Source organism: Neopsephotus bourkii, unplaced genomic scaffold (genome assembly GCF_033783945.1).
Source record: "Neopsephotus bourkii isolate Nb327-2 ecotype Australia unplaced genomic scaffold, CSIRO-AGI_Nbou_v1 NB_1433, whole genome shotgun sequence".
NCBI classification, from domain to species: Eukaryota; Metazoa; Chordata; class Aves; order Psittaciformes; family Psittacidae; genus Neopsephotus; species Neopsephotus bourkii.
This window is the reverse complement of record NW_026901910.1, coordinates 286,703-309,992: the sequence shown is the minus strand read 5'-3', so window position 1 is coordinate 309,992 and position 23,290 is coordinate 286,703. Positions and strand designations below refer to the sequence as shown.

Sequence of the window (23,290 nt, the reverse complement as noted above, 5' to 3'; positions counted from 1 at the left end):
CAGGAAACTTGTGGTTGGTTGGCTGAGTGCTCCGTGTGCCAATGGGCAGCGAAACACGCATGTTCACACGCAGGTATATATACACCCGCGCACCCGCCCGCCGCCCTCCCCAGGGGCCGGCGCTGATGGTCGGTGGGACCTCTCCGAGGGGCCCCGGCCGGGGCAGCGCCGGCGGCGCTCGGCAGATGGCGGAGCGGGCGCATGCGCCGGCCGCGCTCCGGGCCCGCATGACGGCCGAGCAGCAGGCCCCGGGCGGCGGCGGCGGCGCGGTGAGACGGCAGCGGGGGTTGGGGGGGAGCGGGAGGCGGGGAGGGGGCAGCTCCCTCCGCAGCGGGGCCGGGGGTGCTGCCGGCTCGGAACCCCCAGGCCCTCGCTGTGGGACCTCCGGGGCCTGCGGCCCCCGCTCGGTGCCCCCGGGTGCGGGTTCTCTCCGCGAGGCCCGCCGGGCGATGGGCTCGGGTCGCGCCCCGTGTTGCAGCGGTTTCATTTGAAACAGCCTCCGGGCGCTCGCCCTGCTTCCCTTGTCTCTGCCGTTGTAGGGATGGACGGGGCCGCTCCGGTTTGGGGAGCGCACCGGCTGCACCCCGGGAAGGGCGGGGGGGGCTCGCCGTAGTAACCAGCTCTCCCCATCACCAAACCAGCGCCTTCTGCCACTAAGGCGCGGCTGCTCTGACCCCGCGGGGCTCTGCGGGAGTTGTCTCCCAAAGCACCCGGAGCGAGGGGCTCGGCGTGGCTCGCTGCTCCTCCGCCGTGTTCCCAGCTTACAGCGGTGCCTGCGCTTCCCTGTGGCGTCTCGGGGTGCAAGGGAAGCGCCCCCGAGGGGCCCCCGGGATGGGAACTGGGCGCCGACCCCGTCGTTGCGCGTTTGAAAGCGGCTCCTGCTTGCGCAGGGACGATGTCTGGGGAAAAGCACAGGACCACGTGGTGGTGGAGGAGTTGTTTACCAGCCGCTGCTTCCTCCCGTGGTGGGAACGGGGCGGTAAAAGCGTTGGTCAGGAACGCGGGCATTGTTCCTGCTGCCGCCTCCGGGCTTCTGAACCTCCTCGAATCCATTTTCCCGCCGCCGTAAACACTGCAGCTGAGGTCTGCGGCCGAAGGCTGTGGATCTTCCAGATTCTTCCACGCCACCGCCCCCCTTTTCCTCCCCGCCCCCTCCTCTTCGCGCGCAGTTACTTTTGGACCCCGCCCCGAGGTGCTGTGGCGCGCTCAGACCCTTCCCTGCTTCCAGCTTCTCATCAAAACAAGCTGCTGCTGAGCCCACCGAGTCACTTCCGAGTGGGGAAGAGGGCACAAGCTCTCTGTGTCCTCCCTCACTGCCCGAGCGTGCGGTTCCCACCTCCAGTGCCCTCCTTCCTCTTGCTCGTGCGCTCCTCTCCTGTTGCTGTAATTTAATACTAATAGCGTTTTGGTCCATGTTGTTGTTTCTCTGGCAGGTAGGGCTTTGGTTTGGTTTTTCTTTGGGTCTTATATTAATAGTGGCAGCACACTGGTGTTAATTACCAGCTCTGGAGCTTGTTTTAAAGCACCCCGGCGCATACCCTCAAACAGCCACCAGCCAGAACAGTCAGAGCAACACCATGTGTGTGCCCTGAGAGCTGCTCACTGCTGTGCTCCCGGTGGCTTCTGTGCGCTGCTCCTGGGACCTGCCTGCACGGGATGAGCTCTGCGCTGTTAACACAAACCTTCCTCCTCACAGGCTGGAAATCATTAGTACATTTGGTGGTAGCTTAGAGCAGCGGATCTGTAATTAGCTCTTGTGGTTGCAGCACTTTGTGAGTCTGCTTTTGGTGGAGCACAGAGTCATGCTCCGTCCTGCCCTGGATCTCGTTTGGCAGCACAGTTCCTTAGCCAGGGTTCTTTGCTCCAATGGAAAAACGTGTCCTGCGGCCTTTGGTGGGGTTGGCTGCTCGCTGAGGCAGCAGAATTAGCAACATGATATCAGTGCTTTGCCATTGTGGAGGTATGTATGCCCTGAGCCCTGGCTTCTTGGCGTGAGGTTCCTCACCCTGCTGCCGTCTGGGCCTGAGGCTTTCCCGCACGTCCTGTACGAGTTGAGCCAAAGTGGGATTCCAGGTGGGAATAGCTTGTTGGGGGAGCTCCCATCAGAAAACAGCCCAGGACTTCTCTGTGTGGTGCCCACTTTCTTGCATGCGATCTCTGGTGTTTGCGTATGTCAGCGCTGGGGGTGGTGGCACAAGAAGTAGGTGCCTGGGTGGAGCCCAGGCTCCACTGGCATGAAAGCATCCTACATCATCTGCCAGTGATGAGAGGGAGTAGAAACATGCATTTATCCGTGCAGTTAAGGTTAAATGTGATCTTCGGGAGCTGGGATTCACTGACCTGTGCTGACAGGAGGGTCCTGCGTAGCCTTTATAAATCAGGCAGACACGATGCAGCCTGGCTGGTTTTCCTGCTGTAACATCCTTCCCATGGGATACCCCTGTTGCAGTGGCCACAGAAGGGGACCTGTGGCATCGGGGCTGGCTGCTGGAGGTGGTTCCTGTGAGAGGGCTGCAACTGGCAAGCCAGGGCTGTGGAGGTTTTCTGCATCTGGGAAGCAGTGTTTCTGTCATAGTTTATTGAAATGGTTGCGCTAAAGAGCAGGCTGTTGACCGTGCCTTAGGGCCTGAGTGAGGCTCTCCCCGGCCCTCGAGCGGCTGTGGTGGGGGAAGGAGAAGTGACCGCAGGCTCCTGGGCCCCTCTCCTGACACCTCATTGTCAGTGAGAAGTGACATGCACAAATGGCATGTGCAGCCAGACTTAAAATAGCCCCTAGCCAATGCCCCGGCAGCAGGCAGCCTCCTTATATGTCCCACTGCACATGCCGGGCTCCCCGGGGGGGCTGCCCCTTCCCATCGCAGGTGCCCAGCATCCCACAGCCTCTCAGGCCTGCTGCCGTCCTTGTGGGGTACAGCGGCTCGAGCCTCAGCCTGCAGGTTTAGGGGGAAGATCTGGGTACGATGTTCAGGCTGATGCTGGTGTTACCATCAGGCTAGTGTGAGCAGGTCTTTGTGTCAAGCTGTCAGTAAAAGGGAAAGGAAGAAGCAGTACTCCGGTGAGCCCTCAGCGAGCCTCCCAGGAACAGCTTGGTGTCCGTCCTGGTCGCCTCTTCACATAAGCTTGCTTTATATCTTGCACGTAGGATTGCCAGATGCTTTTAGACCAGCTGAAAGAGATCACAGGAATTCAAGACTCCTCTTTCCTTCATGCTGCTCTGAAGGTGGGTGGCTGTTGTCGTTGTTCTGAGGAAAGGAGACCTGAGAGTCAGGCAGGTTTGAAGCACAGTGCACGGGTCGGGTGGGCAGCCTGGGACGGCGTGTCGGTGTGTGCTGCATGGAGCAGTGTGTTTCCTGTGAGGGTGGTGGGCAGATCCTCACTGCCTTTCTGCCCCTCGCATGTGCCTTGCCCAGGTGTAGCAGGGAGGCAAGTGGAGACGCCAGGCTGGTTTTGGGGTTCATAGGGTTCTTCACCCACACCTGCAGCAGAAGTCCCACACTAAGCAGAGCGCAGTTCATTGTTCTGGCAGTGGACCTTAAAACCTGCTCTGCAACAGCATGTGCTGGGCTGAAGCTTCCTAAACGTTTCCTGGGAGTTGTGCAGAGGGCTGTTACCCAGGGATGGAGCACACGCACCCAGCAGGTCTGGGGAGGTTTTTGTCCATGTGCGCTGCTGTGGGAGTTGTGGACAGCTGCGGGAGCATTGGTAGCTTCGTGGCTGGTGGTTGTCTGTCACCAGAACAGTGTTCTGCTCCGAAGCAAGGGGAAGTGGGAACCTCAGGTGCTTGGAGAAGCAACGTTTGCCTGGAAGGATTCCTCCTCATGCTGCATGCTTTAGGGTTTGGAACTTGTGGCCTTGAAGTGATTGCAACTGCATCAGTCTGGAATGATCAGGTGCATTCCATCCCTTCCCTTGGGACAGCAGAAGGATGTGGCTTGGGCTGATAGTACCCCGAGAGGTTTTTTACCAAAATCCGCAAATATTTCATTAAGAATTAGTGTCCAGAAGATGTTAGAATACATTTAAAGCCTGTAGTGCTGCTCTGAAGAAAGCCCTGGCTCTGTAGGAGACTCAGTAAGGTCTTGAAATCCACAGAGAGTTTGATTCCTGGGAGTCTGTGTCCTGTGGCAGTGTCCTGTCGTGCTTCATGCGTGCCCGGACTCTTGTAAGGGGATCTCGTTAGGGGAATGAAATTAGTGGAGTCAGCATTGTCTACTAACAAAGCCAAAGTGCTCTCCGACAGAGACATTCTGGCCTTTATTCTGTTGGGATTTTACTCCTGCTTGGCACCAGCAGGTTCCTTGCTCCATACCCAGGAAAAGCACGGTTGGTGGTAGTGTGCCTATCTCTACCCCAGATGCATTAAATGCCAGGTAAGCGTGCATGAAATAACCCTGCCACTATGGGTTTGCTTTCCCTTATCATCCTGCTAGGCTTCTAATGGAGACCTGATGGAAGCAGTCACCTTCGTGACAGACGAGAATGCCCAGGAGCCAGCTGAGGATGCGGCTGCTGCAGAGCCGTCCTTTTGGGAAGGGAGCGCAGTGGGCTGGGAGCCCCTACAGAGTGAGTCCTTCACCTCTGCTCGCCCCTGCAGGTTCACGTGTTCCAGCCTGAGCTGGAAAGGGACGTGTGGATCCTTCTGCCTCCACCAGCACATCCCTGGAGGAGAGCGACTTACCAGGGGTTCAGCAATGACTGTAGATGGCACATCACAGTTACAAAGCTACCCTCCTTCTAAACAGTTGGTCTTGGCTAGCACAGAAATCCCAGAAAGCTCCTAAAGCAGAGCAAGCAGAATGGAGAAGGGAATCCCTGTCAAGGCATACATTGCCTTCGACAGCATCTGCTGGCAGAGCAGGCACTCTGAGTGCTTGCTGTCATATTTTGATGAAACTTAAAGTGTTTGAGCCAGCAGTTTGACTACGTGAAAAACGTTTCTGTAAGCATGATGGGTATTGGCAGAAGCAGCCGTCAGTTTGGTACGTTCAGATGTGAGTAGTGTCATTGTGGAGTGACGTAGCTGAGGATAGTTTCTTTCAGCCTTTTTGCTAATGACACATCTATTAACTGGAGCTTTCCCAAGTGATACCATCACGGGCGGGTTCACAGTGCCAAATGTCTGCTGGGAACCTCGCAACAGCACCCAGAAGAGCACGGCTGCCCCTTGTTGTGCCATGTAAGGCTTCCACCTCTTCAAGAATGGCTCCTTTCCCTTTCTCCTCTTTCCCTATATAACTAGTACATGAAATGGCTCATAGCTGTGCATCCTGACATGAGTGAAGGGAGGCGATTCTCTGTGATTGTGCTGATTTCATTGCAGTCCTATGTCAGTTGTCAGCACTATGCCAGGGCATAGCAAATAGAAGCAGCAGCTGAGGTGCCTGTTTCAGTATTTCAGGAGGTTTGCAATGCTCCCTCAAGCTCTGAGTTTGGCTGTAAGAAAATCTGGCCAGCAGACAGCTGCAAGGTCTGTCCTGTTCTCCTCTCCTCATCCAGCCCACTCAGTGGCTTTTTAGGTTCCCTGGCGTGATCCAAGCCACAAGGATTTGTATTTAAAGCCTGAGCTAGGAAATGCTGCTTGTATCGATGGAAAAATCGTATTGGTAAAGTGTAACATTTTCTAGAAGTTCCTTTTAAAGAGAAAACTGAGCACTGCCTCTGCTTCCAGGTGTTACTATTGAACGTACCTCAATCAGCAGAGACTACCTCCGTTCAATCGGCAGGTTCACACAACTGGAATCACCAAAAACTCGGGCTGCAGGGAGGGATGCTCCGGAGAGGTCAGTGGCTCCATGAATTGCCTTTGGTTTTCCTGGGATTGTAAGTGGGTTCTTCAGATGTTTACTGCAAAACAAACTAAAATTGCCTACCAGATGTACGCCTTCTGCTTTTAGAAGGCGCTTGGGTTATGGCTGTCCCTGAGTAGTTTATGTCTTTAGGCCTTTATGTCTGGGGCAGCCCTTCAGCATGATGGTTGAAGTAGAAAGAGAGGTTTCAAGGTGGCCTAGTTGGTTGTACTGGTATTACAGCACCTACTGCAGAAACACCTTGAAATCTCACATGTTGATTTACTTCCCTCCAGTCAGTACCTCACCATCTCCTTCTTGCTGTGGGTCAGGTTTGCCTCCAGTAATGACTGAGGCCACCAGTCCTGTGTGCAGCCAGTTCACAGATCAAAACGTGCCTATGTTGTTATCTGACTCTGGAGTCATATAAGACATTGCTGCCTGTTGTGCTGGATGTCACCCAGCAGCACCCAGCTCTAGTGTCCCACTGGTGGCTAGGGGAGGGTACAGTCGTTGTTGCAGAGAGCCTATGTGAGATGGTGTTTCACAGCACAGCGTGCATCTTTTGTGACAGGCCACAGGAAGCACATTCCGCTGAAAACAAAAGCGGCTCCAAAAGAAAACGCTGTGAAGTCTGGGGCCAGAACCCCAAGGACAGTGACTGGAGGAGAGTGGGCGACTGGCCTGTTGGAGTGAAAAACATTGGAAACACGTGTTGGTTTAGTGCTGTCATACAGGTAATCGGATGTCCTGGAGTCAATGTGTTTAGCAGTCAGAAATACACATGCAGCAGCTCTGTGAAGTGATCATCGTGAGCTCCTCGTGGATGAGGGGGCGTGACTGTGCTCAAATGAGACTTCTGGTTTGATTTGATACGGTTGTGATTTATCCTGGGCATGCACAGAAGGAGCCAAAGAGCAGCTAAATGGACTTTATATAACTATAGCTAGAGATACATATAATCTGTGCATACGTACGCAGGGGTTTTGGTGTAGTGATGTCCAGATGCTTACTGAGTGACAAGCTGGACTGGCAAAGGGCACTGATAACTTAATTTTACTGCAGTTATTGTTGGCTCCATAATACGCAGTATATCATATTCCAGTTAATGGAATATGCTGGCATAGATGCTGAAATGCGTAAGCAACAAGGCAATTTGTATTATTAGTGATAACCTAAGCAAGAAGGGACAGCACTAAGTGGAACTTAGGAGATTGGTCTCTTCTAACCGTTTCACATCATCAGCTAGACATTAGTCACGTCTCCAGCTTAAGAAGAATTAAGAAAGCTTCAAATGGGCCCCTTTCTCACTGGTACGTGTTCCTGGATGCTTTTCCTAAGCTTGCCTATGGCAAACAGAATACTCTTTCCTAAAATGGACATATATATATGTGTGTGTGTGTGTGTGTGTAATGTCCCAGAAATAGCAGGATGAGACTTTGTTCTCTGGTGAGTACAAATGTGCAGTTCCAGTGCACAGACTGCTCACTTGGTGAACATCTATTTAGTACCAAGAGGCCATCAAAGGGTTAGAAGTTAAGGAGAAGGTGTCAGGTAAAAGAGTGACTCTGGGGCAGGGAGTTGAATACTCGCAGACACTAACTGCTTCGTGCCTCTCCTCTCCTTTTAGTCTCTGTTTCAGGTGCCAGAATTTCGCAGGCTGGTCCTTGGGTACTATCCCCCAGTTTTTGATCTTCAAAGGGCTCATACTCACACTGTAAGTATCCATCGAGGGACGCTGTAAAGTTCCCCTCTGTTGCAGTATCCTGTTCTGCTCTTTCCTTAAGCAGATTTAATTTGGGGCCATCTGAGACCCCTGTGCCTGTGTTAATGGCTTCCAAATAGTCAGATTACATTAAAGATAAAATTGGGAAGTGCTTTTCAAAGACAGAATCACTGTAGAAAAGAAATGGGGTGCTTCTTGTAAAGCTTTCCCTCTAGAGCTTCTAACTGTGGCGTGGGGAGAAATTTGTACCCTACAACTTCTTTGGTAGCTCCAGACTGTTAGTTTCTTCGCATGCACTGTAGAAGGACTGGTGTTTGAGCCAGGCTGAGGGTCCCTTTACCCCCTATGCCTGCTGAGAGCATCCACAGCAGAAGGTGCCTAGATGTTTAGAGCAAAAGGCACGTGGAGAATAACCCTTCACCTGTTGCATCGTTCTGCCTTGTGGCTGCTGCTGTTTAAGAGACTTTGCTTTATTTGCATCCCTGTGTGCTCTTCATGCTCCAAAACTCTTCAGATGCAGACAGAATAAATACATAAATTCACCAGCTTCTGCTTTTTGTCATAGCAAACATTGCTTCTGATGCTCTTGTCTCTCAAGGTTTTGCTCTGGGTAATTTTGTGTCTTACATGCATCCCTCTTGCTTCCAAGAAATGCCACTGCATGTCCTTCTGCTCTGTCCTTTTATGTCACCCCTTCCACTGGCTGTCAGTGTACCTCCCGAGGTGTGTGCATGTGATGTTCTGTAGCACTTTGGTTTAGGATGCTCTTTTGTCAGTTGCGGGAAGGGTTTTTCTTTTCTTCTTGCAATGCAGGAAAAAAGAAACATTGCGTTCGTGCTAGAACTCCAGTGTCTGTTTGCCCTAATGCTGGGGACCCGGCGCAAGTTTGTAGACCCTTCTGTAGCACTGGAACTCTTGAGGGATCCGTTCACATGCACTGACGAGCAGCAGGTAAAAAAACCATGCTGAAAAGCCTTCTGCATTCTTCAGAGCAACAGTTGCAGGCACAACAACCCTATTTCACTTCATCCCACCCTGGCTTTCAGGGGCCTCTTCCCATGTTTGTCAAGTGACAAGCAGCTGTCCCTGTGCCATTTAGGGGAAATGTACGTGCTTGCTCATTAAACAGGCAGCGTACCAGCGCGCTGCCAGCGCCAGCTGGGCCGTTGGGGAGCCATCGCTGTAATTCCCTCTGATCTCGTTTTCAGACGAGCAGAGTGTTCATTATGGGTCTAAATCAGCACTTTAGTTGCAGGCTTCCTGCAGCAGGGTGGGCACAGCAGCACCTCTCGGGTCGTGTGCTGGAGGGTGGTGAGACCAGCAGGCGGTGAAGGCACCCACTGGTTGCTGGTACGCTTGACTCTCGACTTGTGTCTCTCTTCCAGCAAGATGTGAGTGAATTTACACACAAGCTACTGGACTGGGTGGAGGACGCATTCCAGCTCAGTGTGACTGCCCAGTGAGTTTTCTGTGGTCCTGGGAGTTTGATGCTGAGGAGAAACAGATTTTAAATGGGATGCCTTAATAAATGAGAGGGCTTTACACAGAAATTTGGAGTAAATGAGAGTTCCTTGTTGCTGAGGATGACGCTCCTTAAGCTCAAAATATGCTCATGAAGCGTTACATCTGCATTTCCTATATGTAAGACTTTAATCGGTGCCCATATGGCTTGCAGGGTAAATGAGCTTTTTAGGGGAGCTCAACAGAACTGGTGTACGTGAAAGATCTGTGGGTTTGGAACTGCATTTCCAAAGGCAGTGCTGTAACTTGCACCCTGTCTTGCCAGTGTAAATGTTATAATGTGCTTTTGAGCATGAGAAGATCCCTCTGTATTCTGTGCTTGGATAGAAAACTTTGGGGACTGCAGGCAGGTTCCAAGGCCAAGGCTTAGATTATGACTGGGGCTTTTCTGCAGCCTTCAGCAGTACATGGATGTGTGCCTTTTTCTTTCTGAAACAGAAACCCAGAGGACAAATCTGAAAACCCAATGGTACAGCTTTTCTATGGGAGTTTCCTGACTGAGGGTGTCCATGAGGGTGAGTTGGGGCTTTGGCAGATTCCCTTCTCAGCTCCTTTGAGTGTTTTAATTGATAGCAGCAGTGATGAGCATTTTGTTGCACATTCCCTATGAAACTGCCTAGTTCTGTAAACTCGCAAATGGTCTTGATAAAATGGACCATAACATTTACAAAGTCTGTCTTCTGAAGACATTAAATGCTCGCAAGTGCCCATGTTTTGAAAGCAGTTGGTTGTAAGGAGGCTTACCCTAACAGAGGTGTGAGCAGCTGCACATAGGTCAGTTCTTGCAAGTAGTGCCTCTGGCTGGTGCTGGCAACAAACTCTTTGAGCTACCCAGAGTGTTTTGTTCTCTCAGTTTCACTCACGGGCGTTGTATCCTTTCTGTTATCCAGGCAATAGTTTTTCCAAGACGGAAACCTTTGGTCAGTATCCCCTTCAGGTAAATGGTTATCAAGACTTGAACGAGTGCTTGGAAGCAGCCATGGTGGAGGGAGAGATGCAGGAAGCAACCACATCTGAGTCGGGCAACTGCAGGCAGGAGGTTAGTTCTACCTTTTGTGTTGAGCTTTTGGTTGCCTGCTGCAGAAAACGCAATACATATAGCACAGGGGTGTCTCACTATATTCTAACAACTCTTAAAAGGCAATTGTAAATGTTCTCTATGAATTAGTACAAACTGATGTGTTTGTATCTCACGTAAATGTATGAACGTTGAGACACCAAGTCCATGCTTATTTGTAAAGATGTGTTGTCCTGTGTGACCAATTTGAGGAGGATGTTTTAAATTGAAAAGGTGAACATCTGCTGCTCATGCAAGTGTGATAAAGTCTCTCTCTTTCTGTTGAAGCCTACCTGTACCTGAGTAGGGGGAGAACCACTGCCTCCCTCTTTTTGGAGGGTAAAAGTACAGTGCTTAACTCTATGGTATGCCATTTGGAATTTGTATCTTTCTCCTTATTACAGTGTGTGTTTGTTGTTGTTTTTTCTTCTCGTTTCCACTTTTATCTTCTCTGCTGATTTTTTTTTTCCTCTTTTTTGTTTTCGGTGGCTTTTTGGTGTTTTTCTTTTTAATCTTGCAAATCACAAACCAATCATAAAATACTCAGTTCCAGCAAAGTGGAAAGCAGAGGTGTACCATCACATTCAGCATCCTGCATGTGCAATTGCAGCTGAGAAGTTAGCTCAGAGGAAGACTGGGACTTTACATGAAGGCATTTGCAAAGGGGTCTGGCATAGAGAGGACAGGGAAAGGCATTTCAGTTCTTCTATGAGAAATCAGGTCTGGGATGGGCAAGCCTTGCCCAGCTCTGGACTAAATGGACTCAAATTCTGTTCCTGCTTTTCCTAGTTAGTTCCTGCCTGAAACTGTTCAGATGCATTTGTAGCCCACATAGGTGAAACCATGGTAGGCTGGTGCCAAAGGGCTGTGGGCAGCTAATTGGGCCATTCCTTTTCAATCCAAGCTTTTTAGTTCCTCCAAATCAAAAATAAGGGAAATTGGACTGATCATGGAGGTGTTCTAATTGGTGTCTGTACAGATAGAAGGAAAAGGCTCCGGCTTTCTCTCTTAAGAAATCTGACTGGAAACACTGTGCATCTTAATTTCACTTCCTAGGGTGTCATGGCTAGAGGACTGCATGATAGGGGACATAGAGAATAAGGTGCATTTTGTCTTTTGAGAACGTAGGTGAGTGTGCTGAAGCTCTGAGCATCAGTGAGATTAACGAGAACTTGCCTTTCTCCTAGGTAATAGGTGCATAAATCATTCCTGCTCTGGGCTTATGGGCTGCTTCTGGGAAAGCTCTGGTGTGGGGGGCAGATTTATTGTGGCAGGACAGCTGACATGAATCCTGCACAGGAAAATGAGCTTAGCATGCTCATCCCATGTCCAGGCAGGAGCACTGCCGGGATAATGCAGGCTGAGGCAGGAGAAGGAAACCTCCGGCACAGGGTGCTGGAGGTAGTTGTGAACCCAGCAAGAGAGGAGGTGTAAATCCTATCAAGACTTGTTCTTTCAGCCCGGCTCTTCAAATCAGTGTGTGGATTGCGCAGGAAGTGGGGGTCTCCTCTGACCCTTCTGAATCCAACAGTTTGTAAATAGCATGAGAGAGGAAAGGGATCAGATACTGCCTGAGGACTTCTTTTTGTTCTTCATCATTGCATGTGACCCACATTGAAAAGGTGCTCTCTTAGCTGACACACAGTTTTGTAAAACTCAGGGCTGGACCTGTTAAGACTCCACCAAGCTGGATGCATCAGGCAATGAAAAGGAAGTTTCTGAAAGCTGTTGTGTGGCTTTTTTGTGGTACAAATGTAAAATGGAAGCGTAAATTTTAATCTCGTAAAATCTGGCTTTCTGACTAATCATTCCATAAAGAAAATTGTCACTGATTTGGTATTTAAAGGCAAATACGTTTAGGATGAGTCTGAAATCACGGAGGATCTGTAAGCTCAAATCGAGTCCCTCTGGGGGCGCTTGTGCTTTTGTTCCAGCGCTGGTTTACAAGTCTCCCCCTTGTGCTGACCTTTGAGCTCTCCCGATTCGAGTTCAATCAGTCACTGGGACACACCGAGAAGATTCACAACAGGCTGGAATTTCCTCAGACCATTTACATGGACAGGTGAGTGGTGTGGAATGGTTAAGGCTTTATTGTCATTAAAGACATTAAAAAGGTCGTGCGGGTGAGCAGGGAAGGATTCTAAAACAGTTGCAAAAGACAGCGAATGTTAGAAGTAGACAAATCTCACCTGACTGTACTGCAATGCTTAGGTACATCTACTTCTGTAAAGACCTTGTTCAGGAGAAGAGAGAAGAGATTAAGAGATTGAGTGAGAAACTGGTGATTCTGCAGGAGAAACTGGAGAGGTAAGGAGTCAGCTTTGGTTTTCTACCCCCTGAAAGCCTGCAAATGCTTCCATTTAAAAGAGCTTTCTAATGGAAGAAAAACTTAGAGGGGAGGGAGAAATAGAGCGAGCTTGTTCCGAGAAGCATCTGCATTACTTTTTCTATTAGACAACTTCTCTAGCTTAGGGTTTGGCATTATTGACTGGGGAAGGAAGGAGATCAATAGGAAAGACCTCAATTGTGGACAGGCAAAAGATTTCATATGCTGGGTGCTCTGTGTAAAAGTCCCTTTGTTTGGCTTTAAACCTCCTCCCAGTTTGCACTCTTTGAACTGGCAGTGCTGTGAAGTAGTGGCAGGCAGAGGTGCGCTGTGTCGCAGTGGCCCTGGTGGGGTCTGTGCTCAGCCAGGGGCTCGGGGGTGCTGCGAAAACAGTTCATGTTTAAGCCCATGCGTAGCATCCTGCAGGGACAGGCAGGGGTGGAGTCGATGGCCTGTGCAGCAGTCAGCTTGGTCCTGTGCTGGGGTTTGTGGCTGAACCATGCTGATAGCACAGCAGTGTTCGGCTGCTGCTGAGCAGTGCCCCACAGCCTCAAAGCCTGCCAGGTCAGCTGCTGGCAGGGTGAGTCCTGTCCCTCTGCAACACCTGCATGTTCCCCTCCTTCCTTCACTGCTCAAACCATCTCCATCCTGACCCAGAGGATTCCTCCCTGTTGCTCTTCCACTGATCCCTCAGGTTTAACCACTCACAATCCTTCGTGCATTTTCCTGTAGGTACCTGAAGTACGGCTCCGGCCTAGCCCGCTTACCACTGCCCGACATGATCCAGTATGTGCTGGAATTCGTTGCCACAAAGTCAGCTGTGGCTCTTCCTCCTTCTCAGGACTCCCAGACAACACCCCTGCAGTCCCAAACTGAGCCTTGTGTTTCAGGCATGCTTTCACAACCAAACGGGTTAGTAAACAGAAGTAAGAACAGTGTGCAGGAGAGCACTCTGCCTCTCAGCCCAGTGCTCCTGGTTTGTATCCTGAGGGCGGGTTACTTGTCTGGCACTGGGAGCATGGGGCTGGGCTGTCTGAAGGCCCACGCAAGCTTCGCTCGCTGCTTTGCTCCTGGCTTTGTTCTCTTTGTGTAAATACGATGCTGCATCTAGTCTGTTCCTTTTCCTGTTCCAAAATCATCACCATATTCCTTGCCTCTGCAGCAATTCTGAGTTAAATGATATCCTCTTTTTGGTTAGGCTACTAATTTCTTTGCTTCATTAACCAGTAAATTACTGCAATATTGGATTATTACAGGCCTGGCCAGCATGGTTGGTTTACACTCTAAATTAAGCTGAGTAAATACATGAGTTTCTTGTAGAAAGGGAAGGGATTTTTAGAACTGCTCATTGTGGAATCTGTGCTTGCAGAGTTCTGGCTTTTATTTGTCCACTACTCTTGGGTTTTGCTTCACAGCACACTGGAAAGGAGGGACAGTAGGACAGAAGATGGACCTTTCTCTTCGCTCCAGCAAGACTCAAGTGTTCCACTCCAGCCTTCTGGTGCAGCCCCAGCAATGTCTGAGCATCCAGCTCCTCATGTGGTTTCCGAGGAGGAGCTGAATCTGGTTCGGACCTGTCTGGAGCGCTGGAGAAATGAGGTCGAGCAAGACATTCAAGGTTGGCCCCAAACATATTTGTCATGATCTTTGTTGAGTGCCAGCCTGATGTCCCCTCTGTTGCTCCAGCCAGATACACCCTGAACTAGAAATAACCTTGTACACACTTCAGCTCTGCTGTCAAGTGTCTTTGGTAGTTACCACAGGGTTCAAACTTTGAGGTGGCAGGGGATGGAATAGGCTGATGAGCAGTCATGAATTCTGATGTATTTCTCTCACTTGTGATGTTCTTGGCAGATCTGAAGAGATCTATTGCCAGAATCAACCTGGCCATTGAGCAAATGTACTGTGACCCCCTCCTCCAGCAGGTAGGAGATGCAGCTGCGTTGGGGAAGTACTAAAGTGATGTTACTGTTACTGGTTTTTGTTAGGAGCTGTCAGCTGGAATTGTCCACTTTGTTGTACTTCAAAATCCCAGTGGTGAAGCAGAGAAAGGATTCTGTATGAAAATCCTGTTGCTTTTCCCTGCATGAGTCAGTTCTCACTCCGTAGGAAAGTTTACCAAATGAAGCTAGCGTCCTGCACCAGGTTACAGCTGTGAATTTACTTGTAGATTTTGCACAGAGGTCAGAGAAAACCCTTTACTGAGCATCCCACTGAGCACTGTCCGTGTGCACTTGCAGGTTCCCTATCGCTTGCATGCGGTCCTGGTACACGAAGGGCAAGCGAACTCTGGTCACTACTGGGCCTTCATCTACGACCAGCATCGGAAAAGCTGGCTCAAATACAACGACATCTCCGTGACAGAATCCTCGTGGGAAGAGGTTGAGAGAGATTCATTCGGGGGCTTGAGGAATGCCAGTGCCTACTGCCTGATGTACATCAATGACAAGATGTCCCCCCCTGTGGCAGGTACTGATGCCAGAGCTGCTGGTTAGTCCCATGCTGGTTATCACCGTGTCTCTCTAGCTGCTGTGCTCATTACATTCCTCAGCTTCTCTTTGGCACAGTTGTCCTTTGACAGCACAAAAAACTTTGCCCAGAATAGGAGTGAAATAATTTGCTCCACACTCGATTCCTTTCTAAATCCTTGGTAGGGTTGAAAAGTGAGGAATGAACTCTGCTGGTGAGAGTAGGTACAGTGCATTGTTAACATGTGGAAACATCCAGGCTGTCCCCTTTTGCCACGTTCAATATGCCTCTAAGTGCTGGTGGTTTTCACTTTGACTCTCCTTGCAGTTTCTATGACAGTGCTGCTTTTATGAGGGCATGTGAAACGCCTCCAGCTTTCTTTCTCCTGTTTTTATCACTTTCTGACTCGTTGGCTTGGGTTTTAGTGATCCCATTACACTGAACCTAAGGAGGCTGGGTTTTTATGCAGCCTTTCCTGCTGCATGAGTTTTTGGTGGCAGTGGCTTAGACTTGCAAGTGTGTGTGCAGTGCCAATGTCTGAATAGTTATGTGGAGAAATTACTGTGCACGTGGCACTATACATGGCACAGCTGTGGAAGAACCCAATAATTTCACGCGTGGTTCATTTTGATGTATTAAAGAGAAGAAACAATGGAGAACTGTCATCCTGTTCATTGCTGAATGTGGCTGATGAGGATCTGGAGGTCGTTCTTTGTCTGGTGCCTGTAACAGTTCTGTTGCTGAAATGGATCCATGGTTCGGTTTGGGGTTGGTTCTTTTTCTTCTGTTTAGTGCAGTTTCATTGGTTTTCAAAGATGATTTTGCAGTGGCTGCATAAGAAATCTCCAGTTTAGAGAGCTGCCATTTGCTTTTGGTACATTTTAGGGCTTGTCTCAAGCTGAGGCTACGGGGGTTTTGTGCTGTTTTAAAACCAATACTGAAGTAAATCTAAAAGATGTTGAAAAACCCCAGGGCACCGTTCATGCCATGGAACCCGCATAGTTCCCCAACTTTATCTGCTCTGTAGGGCCCTAGGTACGATGTCTCCACCTGGGTTGTGAGTTTTCCAGCTATTGGCAGTTGAAATACCATTCTCTGTACAATCGTAGCCCTTGAGTAAGGACCCCTTTCTGACCGACTGCATCAGCAACTGCTGCTTCTGGACTCCGTATGGTAAATGCTGTCCAGTGGTAGAACGAACTGGGTTTTGTTGCAGATAACTCTGGAGATTTGTCTGTATTTTTGCACTTGTTTTTAATGAAACATCCTAAGTTACAGAGCTAGGAGAGAGTTGGGTTTTCCCCATTTATGCCTCACCCGGTTTGAGTGCAGTGTACTCGGTCCCTCATGGTGGTGCCCTGCTGCTGTTCCGTTCCGTTCCATGCCAGCCCTGTTTCTTCCAGATGCCCCCGAGGGTGGACAGTTCCGGAAGGAAGTTGAAGACTTGCCCCTGGACCTGAGGCGCTTCATCCAGGAGGACAACTGGCGCTTCGAGCAGGAGGCCCGCGACTGGGAGGAGGAGCAGTCCTGCAAGATGTCCCAGAGGGAGCCTTCGCCCGCTTTGGACTCGCGGAACCTCTCCTCTGAATCAGGCCCAGGTAACGCCACGGCTGTTTTCTGTTCATTTAATGGCCATGGGCCACTCTCAGTTCGCTGCCAGACTGGTTTATTTCTTACACACCAAGTGGAAATGCTTCAAGTGCCGCCCTCTGGAGGGGGAGAGCATTACTTGGCCATCCCTGCTGGCACGTGCCAGACCCGCAGGAAAGGGGCACACACAAGCCTTCACCTCGGGGGTGAATGCAGCAGCAGCTCCATCCTGTGCATAGAGGCGGGGGGGGAGCGATGCTGCCGGTTGTGCTCGCTGACAGCCCCGCTCTGCCCCACAGATCTGCCCTCAGCCAGCGCCTGCCCCCTCTCCGCCGAGCACGCCCGCCTTGTGCAGGAGCAGACGGCCAAGGCCATCGCCAAGAGCGCTGTCGTCTACGACAGAAGCGGCGCCGAGGCAGCGCTCTGCGAGGTAGGACCCAAGCCTGGCCTGGGGCACCCCCCACTGTTCTCTTGTGTTGCTCTCCTTGCCTTCTCCGTGTCTGTGCGATGCTGTAGCTGTGCCGCCTTCACCCGGTGCCCTTCTGCCTTCCTGTGCTTTGCTTTACTGCTTCTTACTCTTTTTCTTCTTTTTTCTTGGCCACAGGCCAACGAGGTAGAGCCAGTGAAGGCCCAGGCGGGAGAAACAGCCCCTACGGGTCAGGCAGAGCAACCCCAGGACGCTAACGAAGCAGAGCCTGCTGCCCACAGTAGCTCACAGGTCTCTGAGGTGGAAATCCCCAGTGTGGGGAAGATTCCCGTTAAATCCGATGCAGATGGATATAATGAGGAGGTACAGATCCCAATGCAGGGGTCAGTTGCTGCTGGTCATTAACCTCTGGCTTTGTAGGTAGCTGGCTTTGAGCTTCGCTAAGGCTGGGGGCAATAGCAGTGGAAACACTGCTGCTTGCAAAGTGCCTGTTCCCGCTGTGAGAATGGACACTGCCAGACCAAATCCTTGACTAGTTTTGTGTCGAAACGGCTCCAGAAAATCAGCCCTGTAAAAGCAGCCAGTCCTTAGAGCCTGCACCTTGCTCCTGTGGGTCGTCATTCTGGCATGTCTGTGTCCAAATTGGACCCAGCTCTATTAATGTATTTACAGGCCTCCCCGCTGTCTCCAGTTACAGTTTTGTGCCTATCTCAAAGACACTGACGGCTAACAGCATGACGTAGAGCACGCAGCGGCTGAGGTTTTGAATCTGCCTGTTTAACCACACTCATACACACCCGAGCAGCACTGTGGAAGTTCGGGCTTCTCCACAAGTGACCGTTAGTCCTTGAGCACATTCAACACGTGCTTGTGTGGAGCTGGCACCACGAGCTGCTCCCCCACAGGCACTGCTCCCTCCTTTGCATGGCTGAAGAAGATTGACCTTGCCCAGAGGCACCTGGCAAGTGAGCTTTATGTTCTCACTTGTTGAGTTTACAAACTCATGGTGTGGAATGAGCAGCCTTTAGACCTTAAAGCTCCCTCCTGCATGTAAAGTGCATGTGATTGATGGAGTGAGTGGTACACCAGGAAATGGCAGCTCTGGCTTATTCTGCCTGTGTTTGTACAACTTCCCTTAAACCTTCTCTCGTGAAAGTTTCTCTGTTCTTCACCGTGCCTTCTCTTCTTTCCCTGTCTGTTCCTGTGTTCCCTGTTCCTGTTTGTTTCCCTGCTTTCCTGGTAGGTGATGCTGAGTCCAGCCATGCAAGGTGTCATCCTGGCTATTGCAAAAGCCCGCCAGACCTTTGATCGGGATGGGTCTGAAGCAGGGCTCGTTAAGGTATCTGATCTGCTTGCTGAATCCACTCATACGGATACCCATGTTCACAGAAGAAAGCATCTATGCTGCATTGACGTGTCAGGAGTGGGGAGGGAATGGTTTGTGCAGCTTTCCTTCTAGCTAACAGCCTCTTTGTCCTACATTGTGGTTTCTGCTCTCATTGTGGTGACAGAGCCGTGGGTTCTAAACAGTCTTTGGACTGTGTAAGAAAGAGCCCGCTCCCCTGGGGGAAGCCACCTCCTGCCTTTCTCTTTTCACTTTCTGCTATTTCTCCTGCTTATTCTTTTAGCATCAGTAGTTCCTGCGGCCTGGGTACCACAAAGTAGCCTTTCTTTGGGTGCCTTTCAGAGCCTGTTGTCTAGGCAGGAAACAAACCAGCACTCATGAAGTTTTGTTGGTCCTGAGCATGCTTTCTGTGACCTCTCTTGTTAAACGTGTCCTTGAGAGATGTCTGCATTGAGTAGAGGGGTCAGAAGGAGTAAGTACTGCTGCATGTTGAAGCTGGGGTTAGATTTTACGAGCAGGTAGATGGAGCTAAGTGTGCCACATGGGAGAAGCAACCCGTGCTGTTAATCTACAGGAACATGAATCACGAGACAGTCTTGCACCTCACTACAGGAACAGGCGTGTTACAGTTGATTTGTACAAGGTGAGGGCTGCCAGAGCTGCCTGGGGCACCTGTACCCGTGTTAGCGCTTGTGCTTTGTTGGCAGGCGTTCCACGAGGAGTATTCCCGACTCTACATGCTTTCCAAGGAGATCCCGAGCCCTCGGAACGACACCCGGTTGCAGCATGTGCTCATCTACTTCCTGCAAAACCACGCTCCGCAGCAGATAGTGGAACGGACCCTCCTGGAGCAGTTTGCAGACAGAAACCTCAGCTACGATGAAAGGTTTGTGCCCCAGTTCTGAGGTGAGGCTTCTCCTGGGGCGTCACTCTTCTGATCCCAGTCTTGTCTCTGCTTACACTGAGCAGGTCCATTAACATCATGAATGTAGCGCGAGCAAAGCTGAGAGAGATCGGTCCTGAAGATGTCAATATGGAGGAGTACAAGGTAAGGGCCCCCAGTGCTGCCCCTGATCCCTCAGTTGGCCCTGCCCAGGTGGGGAGCAGTTGCTGGCACGGCTGTGGGCACACGGTGGTGTCGGCCGCAGGGAGCTGAGCGGGAGGCAGGGCACACAGGAGCCCTCGCTGGCTGTGCAGCTCACTGCACTGATCCCTGTGTCACTTGCGAGAGGTGTCTGAGCCCTTCAGAGCGCGGGATGTGATCGCTTGGGCGCTGGGGAGGAATGTGAGGTGTGTGTTGTGGGTGATGCTGACGCTCTGCTTCCTCGCAGAGGTGGCACCAGGACTACAGCCTCTTCCGCAAGGTGTCCATTTACCTGCTGACAGGGCTGGAGCTGTACCAGAAGGAGAAGTAAGTCCCTTCAGCTGTGCACTCGGGTGAGATAAGCTGTGGCCTGACAGTAAAGGCCACTTGGACAGGCTTCATCTTCGTGACCTGTGGTGGCCTCTCTGTCTTCAGTCATGTATTTGTGGCCAGCAGGCTTTCTTGTAGCTTGCTGATAGCCCTTTCTGGCATCTGCAGTCAGCCATGCTTAGCACTTGAGATATTTAGCAGGTTCTTAGAGCTCCCCCTAATTTATCCACTGTGAAGCATTCCCAGGGGTGGGTTTGCAGAAACAAGGGCCCCTTTGGACTCCCGTATTAAAACTAAACTTGAATTGGGCATTTTACTTTGTGTAAACACGTGCTTTGGAGTACTCTAGGCACTGAAGAACTTTAAAAAGGCCTTGGTTTTCCTCCTCACTGTTTCAGAACCTGTATTTTACATGAACACAGTGCAGTGTGGGGCCAGACAGTGCCAGTGTGTGAAGGATTTGTAATTGGGAAATGGATTTTTCTGATCCAGGAAATAAACTGGCTTTCAGAAGCTCTTTGTGGGTGGAGGCAGAATCAAGTCCTGAGGGGGTTAGAAGTGAGGAGACCCCAGATTCAGGTGGGCAGGTTGCCAAGAGGCAGGCTGAGAGCTTCCCTGGCCTGACCCGACCCCTGTCAGCTGTGCTGTTTTCTCACTGGGGGGGTAGAGGCTACGAATGTGCTCAGGAGCTGGGCATGCTGCATGCTGCTGCTGCTGCTCCTGCTGCTGCTGCTCCTGCTGCTCCTGTTGCTCCTGCTGCTGCTGCTGCTGCTGCTCGCAGAGGGCAAATGTCCTGGAGCAGTCCCGAAAGCGTCAGCACTGGTGGTCGTGCTCGGGTGCATCACACTCAGACTTGGCTTTAAAGGGATGGGCCTGAGGTGCTCATTGGCGCCCTGGGCAAAAAGGAGCATTAATTCCTGGGTGGAGGGCATCTGTTCGTTTAGGGTTTGGCAGTGAAATGAAGCTCTTCCCGTTGGGCCTGATGGTAGTTACCATCCAGGCCAAGAGGAAAGTGTTTCCTCTCTTCGCCTAGGTACCAGGAGTCACTCAGCTACCTGGTGTACGCCTACCAGAGCAACACCAAGCTGCTGGAGAAGGGCGTCATGAGAGGAGTGAACGAATCCCTGATTGCCTTCTACAGAAGGAATTGTCTCCTGGTCAGTAGGCTCGTTTCTGGAGGGGCAGGGAGGGAGCAGCCCGTCCTACAGTTCGCTTCCCCACTGCTCTTGGGCATTGCCCAGGGGGTTGGACCCCTCTTAGGGGTGTCCCCTTTCAGGAACACATAATGAACACGCCACATGTTTGGGTGCTGCTGAGCGTGCTCTTGGCTGTTACCTCGGTGCTTGTGTTAACTCAGTGATCACGTTGGTTTCTGTCCATTCCCATCCCTCTCCCCCAGTATTTATTTCTGATATTAACAGCCTGCTATCTCTGAGCAAATGATGATTTCCTGTTCCTCCGGGGGCTAAACAACAGCGTCAAAATGAGGTCTGCTTTTAGTTCACGCTCGTGCTTGCCAAGACCCCAGTTTGCTTTCTGTGGTGTGCACCTGGCACTGGTTCTGTCAGTCTCTGCATGGTCCCCGAGCTGTGACCCTTCCTGACAGCATGCTGGTGATGTGTGCTCTGTGCTTGCTTGTCACAGCTCTGTCCCCTGATTCTCCCTCCTCCCCTAGAAGCTGAATGAAGAGGCAGCAACTATGTTCATAAGCTCTGAAGAAGCTCGTGTGGCAGAGGGCATTAGCATCCTGAACGAGCTGATCATCCCCTGCATGCACCTCATGAGCACCTTTGAGATCTCCAGGGAGGACATGGATGCCATCGAGGTCATGAGAAACCGTTGGTGCTCCTATTTGGGTCGTGAAGACATGAACGGTAGGGCATGGTGCTGGGCTTGCCTTTGCTGTGGCTTTGTGAGCAGGGTGATGTCTAGGCCTGAACTCCTCTTCAGGAGAGAGCAAGGGAATTTAGCAGGGGCCAGGAGCACAGCCAGAGCTGCAGAATCCTGGCGGGGGGAGCAGATCCAGGGGTCTTTGTGTGGTGCTTTAGAGCTGGCTTTACTGGGAAAGCCGATGCTGTGCCCCAGATCACCTGGGGTGTCCCTGCTCTGTGGGCCCCGGGCAGGGCTGGGTTCTGACACCGCTCACCCCTGCCCTCGGGAGCCAGAAGCCGATCCTGTAACCCCCATCATGGCTTTGTAGCCCACAGCCCCAGAGCCGTCTGGGGTCTTAACTCTTGCGCTGCCACTGAGTGCCTCCTGCTCTCCCCTCTACAGCAGACCTGCAGGTGAAGCTGGGTGAGGTCCTGCCCCGGCTCCTCGACTGCCCCAGTGGAGTTGTCGTCCTGAAGGAGCCGCCAAAGATCCGGCCCAACTCCCCCTACGACCTCTGCAGCCGCTTTGCGGCTGTCATGGAGTCCATCTACGGCACCTCGAGCGTCAGGGTGAAGTAGCCCGAGGCTGCGCCCCCCGCGTCCTCCGCCGGCAGCACTGGGGAGGGACGGGGTGGCTCAGAGTTCTGCTGCTCTACGTGGGATGTGGTGATGCAGGCAGGCTTGCACTTCACTCACCACATAAAGCGGGGTTCTGCTTCCACAGCTTCCTGGGCATGGATCCTGAGGCCTGTGACAGCCACAGAGCAAGGGTCCGCTCCTCTGGTGAGCAGCCACGAGCTGCTGTTGGCCTTCACATCATCCTGAGGGATGAGACAAGAAGTGCAGGTCTTGCCAAGCTCCTGCTAGCAGGAGCTGGGGCTGTGTCGTCAGGAAGCAGGGATGGCAGGTGGCTCCCGCTCTGTTCTATGGGCAGCTGAGTGTTCTGGTTAAGCAAAGCAGGTTTGGGGTTTTTTTGTTTTGCCCAGCAGGAGCAGATACACAGGAGTCTTCCTCTGAAAGCATGAGAGGAGGGCATTCTCTTCTGCCTGGCTAAGGGAGTTCCAGGGGACATGCCCACCTCAAATGTCCTTCTCCCCTCAGGGGGCTCATTGTCAGATGAGCATTGACAACCACTGAGGGCTGCAGTGGGCTCCTTTTCTGTGGTGTTGGGCTTTTCATGTTGATGTTCTGTAAAACAAGTGCCCCGTTTGCGTTCCCTTGGTGGGCACCTGTGTTTGCGTTGGGTGGCGGCGGTTGTTGGGACCCTGTTTGTTCAGACTATGCAGAGTTGTTCTGAAAGTGCAATAAAAGCATTTGTTCTATGTTAGAATGAAAACGCTTCCCTTGTGGTTTCACTCCACTCTGGTGTACGGGGCACGGGCTCATCTTGGGTCCCTGGGAGGCCACCGGGCCAGAGGTTTCCTGTGCTTTAGCCAAAGCCCCTCTGTGTTTGGTGCCCCTGAGCCCAGCCTGGCATGGAGCAGGCGTGCAGAGGAGCGGGTCCTGAGGAAGCGCCTGTGTTCACTGTCAATGCCAGAGTCTCTCTGAGCCCTTTCCCCCTGCAAGCTCCACTGCAGGAGTCCAGGGGCTTTTGCTAGAAGAAGCCTGCACTTGAGTAAAGAGGAGGCACAATTGCTCCCTTCCTGCAGCCAAAACCTCAGTTTTCTTCATTAATGAGGAACTGAAACATTTAATTACCTATTGAGCTGATACCATGACCCTGTGTTGTAATGACACCCTCCTGCCTGCCGCTGCTGG

At 51.5% G+C, this 23,290-nt stretch overlaps 1 protein-coding gene across 1 annotated transcript; it reads left to right on the top strand.

The window, feature by feature from the left end:
• The first annotated feature begins 199 nt into the window (after nucleotides 1–199).
• On the top strand, nucleotides 200–22,118 carry USP28 (ubiquitin specific peptidase 28). Its single transcript, XM_061368243.1, has 26 exons — nucleotides 200–269; nucleotides 3,143–3,220; nucleotides 4,431–4,563; nucleotides 5,669–5,780; nucleotides 6,361–6,523; nucleotides 7,417–7,503; nucleotides 8,326–8,463; nucleotides 8,898–8,971; nucleotides 9,472–9,548; nucleotides 9,924–10,072; nucleotides 12,025–12,152; nucleotides 12,302–12,397; nucleotides 13,149–13,328; nucleotides 13,832–14,034; nucleotides 14,271–14,341; nucleotides 14,657–14,885; nucleotides 16,289–16,483; nucleotides 16,775–16,905; nucleotides 17,080–17,265; nucleotides 18,146–18,241; nucleotides 18,955–19,133; nucleotides 19,217–19,295; nucleotides 19,579–19,658; nucleotides 20,695–20,818; nucleotides 21,337–21,535; nucleotides 21,936–22,118. Exons 1-26 carry the CDS (start codon nucleotides 228–230, stop codon nucleotides 22,109–22,111), a joined length of 3,405 nt encoding a protein of 1,134 aa, XP_061224227.1. The 5' UTR covers nucleotides 200–227; the 3' UTR covers nucleotides 22,112–22,118.
• The last annotated feature ends 1,172 nt before the right edge of the window (nucleotides 22,119–23,290 follow it).

Bases quoted from the DNA above. Each gene is read 5' to 3' on its own strand.
- USP28 (XM_061368243.1), top strand. From the start codon at position 228: ATGACGGCCGAGCAGCAGGCCCCGGGCGGCGGCGGCGGCGCG. The intron at 270-3,142 runs GTGAGACGGCAG...TCTTGCACGTAG, and splicing joins CGGGCGGCGGCGGCGGCGCG to GATTGCCAGATGCTTTTAGA. The intron at 14,342-14,656 runs GTAGGAGATGCA...GTGCACTTGCAG, and splicing joins GTGACCCCCTCCTCCAGCAG to GTTCCCTATCGCTTGCATGC.